General features: G+C 37.8%; 1 protein-coding gene across 2 annotated transcripts in view; it reads right to left on the minus strand.

The window, feature by feature from the left end:
• Positions 1-1,256: 1,256 nt before the first annotated feature.
• The window catches only part of LOC122087538 (probable proteasome inhibitor), a 12,793-nt gene continuing 10,018 nt past the window's right edge, over positions 1,257-4,031 (minus strand). For both annotated transcript variants that reach the window (XM_042656702.1, XM_042656701.1), the window contains exons 5-9: positions 3,617-3,694; positions 3,472-3,503; positions 3,326-3,389; positions 2,040-2,117; positions 1,257-1,521 (exon numbers count right to left, since the gene is read on the minus strand). In XM_042656702.1, coding sequence (XP_042512636.1) covers positions 1,449-1,521; positions 2,040-2,117; positions 3,326-3,389; positions 3,472-3,503; positions 3,617-3,694 — 325 coding nt within the window. In that variant the 3' untranslated portion in view covers positions 1,257-1,448. The remainder of the gene's footprint in view (positions 1,522-2,039; positions 2,118-3,325; positions 3,390-3,471; positions 3,504-3,616; positions 3,695-4,031) is intronic.

The raw sequence follows: 4,031 nt of genomic DNA on the forward strand, positions 1-4,031 counted from the left end.
AAGATGGATATTGATTGAGACTGATATCAATTCAATTCTGATTAGTGTGACTGATTAAAAACTTCAAAAAATTTATCAAAAAAATTTAGAAACTTCGGAAAGAAGTGTTTTTATAATGAAAAGTGGCAAAACCGTCTTGACCCGTTTGACACCTTGAAAATTATTTCACTCCAGTGGCGCTTCTCTCTCTCTCTCTCTCTCTCTCTCTCTCTCTCCCCGTGGAGCCCGGGGGGCCAGGGCGGCTAATTTCCTTGTGGCTTTCCTACAGCATAAACAGTCAAAACACTCTAAGTTCACTCTAGTCGAACTGACGAGTGAAAAAAAAAAAAGGAAAAAGCAAAAAGGATGCCTATGCCGCCAGTGTGGGATGAATTCTTTCGCGCCAAACTTCTTATTGATGTCGGATGGAACAATTTGGAATCATCTATGATTCACCTATTCCCTCTCTGCATCTCTCTCCTCCTTCAGCAGTGCCCATGATTCCACATGATTCCAGTCAGTCAACAGAGCGTGGTAGTTATGCTGGTCTTTAGGGCATTAATTATTGGGCAAGGGCCCCAATGGATCCACTGAACATATGGTTATATCATCTACCTACTGACCTAGGAGAGAGAATTATGACTCTTAAACCCTTATCTAGATGGTGACTTTTTTTACCCATTTACCTTCTTATGATCTGAGAGGATACCATAATGGTCAATGAACCTTGTGAGATCTCAATTTGTATTTGATTTCCTTCAAGTGTTTGTACTTACCATATACCTACACTTGGATTGTTTAGAAGGCATATACGTAAGATAAGTTATAAGGGCTTATCTGAATGATTTGGGATGTTGATTTAATGTTGGTGTTTTGGATTTTGGAATTTTGGATTTATTTGTTTACTTTACTTAAGAATGAAAATTTTTCCTCCGTAAATAATTTGGTTTTTATGCTTATGAATAGATATTTGAGTGTTTCTTTGCTTGGAATATATATTTAATATTTAAGAATATATTTTTATAATCAAGATTGGTCACAATAAGATTGCATTCTTACTTTTCTGTCCTTTCAGTATATATATATTTTTTTCAATGAGAGTAAATCATATCATTTCACATAAAACTGCATAATGTTACCAACCTTAGTTTTTAGATAGCCAAGATTGTAACAAGATCGGGCACTCGGGTTTTTTGGACCAAAAACAACCCCAAAGCTAAACGATGATGACATAGGTTATGAAAAAACTGTACAAAATGTATTGTAGCATTCTCCTATTTGTAAAAGCATATTTGCATTACTAATGAAATTTAACATTACCTAACAAGATCATCGATACTTGTTTTAACAACGGTCCCTCTGGATACAAACCAACAAAACTGAACTAGTATAGGAAACAAAGGAAATTACAGTACAAATGAAAAGAAAATTCTGCTGGGGAACGTTGAATGTCAGAAGCATTCCTAGTCCTAAATAAAATCAGAACCACTCCCAAAATGCTCCAAGTCTGGATGTGTACCGCCTCCAGGCCTCCGTGGGTCTCTGCAAAGAATTTGTAGGAAATGGGGGAAAAAAGTGTCAACTCTTCCAGCCATCACACACAGCTGTTCAGAATATTGATGATAGAATACGAAAAGAATGAAAATTCCACAATTTCGCATGGATTAAGCCCGATGCCAACTGTCTGTATTACAAGTGTACAGGTCATCCATCATCTACTATTCCAGGACAGCATTCAAGTATTGGAAAATCTAGATGAATCGGAAACCTTGATGACGATTTCAAATTAGCAACAGATGACCGGCTGGCACATTCTGGTCAATCTTTTAGCCTACAATCACCTTTTCTTACTACAAATGAATGGGCTTTGCCTAGAAAGTTAAGTTGAAAAGATACATCTCCAATGTCACCTTAATATGCAATTAAAGAAACAACTTTGATTTTTTATTTTGGGGGAGAGGCCAAAAGTGGCAGATGTAGTGAAAATCTACAATTACACTAGATCATGAAACATTTGTGAACGAAAGAAATTTCATTATATGAAGTGGTTAAAGCAACACCTTCTGAAACGGTTTGGCTCAAAACCAGGAACACCAGGAGGACCGTAAGGATCAAAACGAGCACCTGGTGGAACACCCCTGTTGCAACAAACATTTCAAACATAAGAATCCAAGGTTATAAACTTGGAATTGGGTATCAATTCAAATTCGAATTATCTCAGAACCGGTCGGACTGATGTAGATCGAGCTGTCAAAAGGAGAGTTCAATGTTGGCCCAATTTTGGTTCAGATCTGGTTCAGTTTTATACACCGAACCAGCCTTATTCTTTCTCCAATCGGATTAGCCAACCTGCTGTTACTGTTCATGTGAACGGTACCTTGGAATCCTATATTGACGGCTGGCTTGAGAAAGATGGTACCAGAACTTGTTAGGATATTACATATTAGTTTTTATTTTTATTTCTTTGTTTTATCTTGGCAAGTAAGCTTTGTAACTTAGGAATTTTTGTTTCCTTTTTCAGTTAGTACTTTGTTTCCTTTTTGGCTAGCTTAGTGGTCAAGTAAGTTAGTAGTTTCCTATTTATATGTGAGGCAAGGTAATTAGAAGTTATTTCTCAAGTCAATTTAGGAAGTTAGAATCAATCCATTAGTTTCCTTTTTTATTATTTCCTTGTGTCCAAGTTTTGTAAGGCTATTTAAAGCCCATTTATCATAACGAAAAAAGGAGATTGAAGTTTATGAAATTGAGTGTTTATTCATGGCTGAGATAACTATTACCTTGAGGGGTGCGACGCCCATTCGCTAATTCTTCTCCACCCTTCTCAACCCTCCATCAATTTTCTTTCTTTTCTTTTTATTCATTTGCTGTGTGAGAGTGTTTGAGTGATCAAAGCAAGTTTATTGAAGCCTAGGAGCACCATCACAAGACTAGTTTGAAGGCCTATGGTTGTTGTTATGCAGAACTCCATAAAGTTTCCTAATTCATGTCGACAGTCTCTCTCTCAATTCAACCATCGAAATTGTCTAATCTTTTGAAGGTTTGTTGACCCATATACGACCTTCATCTACTCCAAGTTTCAGCTCCATCTAAGCCACGATTTGTGACTTCTGGAATTTCTCCCTATTCAGCCAGATTTTGAGATCCTGCCTAGGATTAGGATCACTTGAGATTTTAGTCCTACATTACGGACTGTCACTGAAGATTCGGTATTAATGAGAATTGACACTGGTTGATTCCGAGTTGAACCGGCTGACTCCAATGTAATTTTAAATTCTATAAGAATCCATAAATGCATAAACAGACATGGAAAATGAATGGATATTTAAAAAAGATTCAAAATACTCACGGAGCTCCCCCAGGAAATCCAGGCTGTCCATCAACCCCACCAAACCAGCGAGGATCATTTGGACCTGTTACAACAAAATAACATGTAAGCATGACAGGAAGCAAATATATGCATCCTAACCAAATAAAGTAAACTGGCTCACAAACCTATAAGCATGCCTCCACCTAGGCCCGTGCCCCTAAAGATGGATGAAATAGATATTAGATTTTGAAGTGAAGAACCAAAGTGAGATGGTAAAATGGATCAAATAAAATCAGAAAAAGAACATGGAATGCTATTCAGAAGAAGAACCTGGGAGGATATATTCCACCACCACCTCCTGGGACAAGATCGCTTTCACCAAATGGAGGAACTTGAGGAAACACAGAACTGGAAGCACAACAGCAGCAGAGATGTGAGCTGCATACTAGAAAAACTGCAGAAAATGTTTCACCAAACTCCAAAAGCTGTATACCGATAGCATTAACCACTTCCACTAAAACACTTGCCCAACAAAATGATTTATTAGGGTTGAGATTCTTAACAATTTTATTTGTTAATACAATTCCTCAATTGACTACATCCAACCAAAAAGCTTGAGCGTCAAGGTGAAGTCCTTTCGAAGGTTATATGCCCAGCATTCGCACACTACTCGACTGTGTGGAACTGATCCCCACTCATTCCTTCCCATGGAGCTGCACTCAAGCTAGCGACTCCCCCCCCCCCC

This window comes from Macadamia integrifolia, chromosome 8 (genome assembly GCF_013358625.1).
Source record: "Macadamia integrifolia cultivar HAES 741 chromosome 8, SCU_Mint_v3, whole genome shotgun sequence".
NCBI lineage: Eukaryota > Viridiplantae > Streptophyta > Magnoliopsida > Proteales > Proteaceae > Macadamia > Macadamia integrifolia.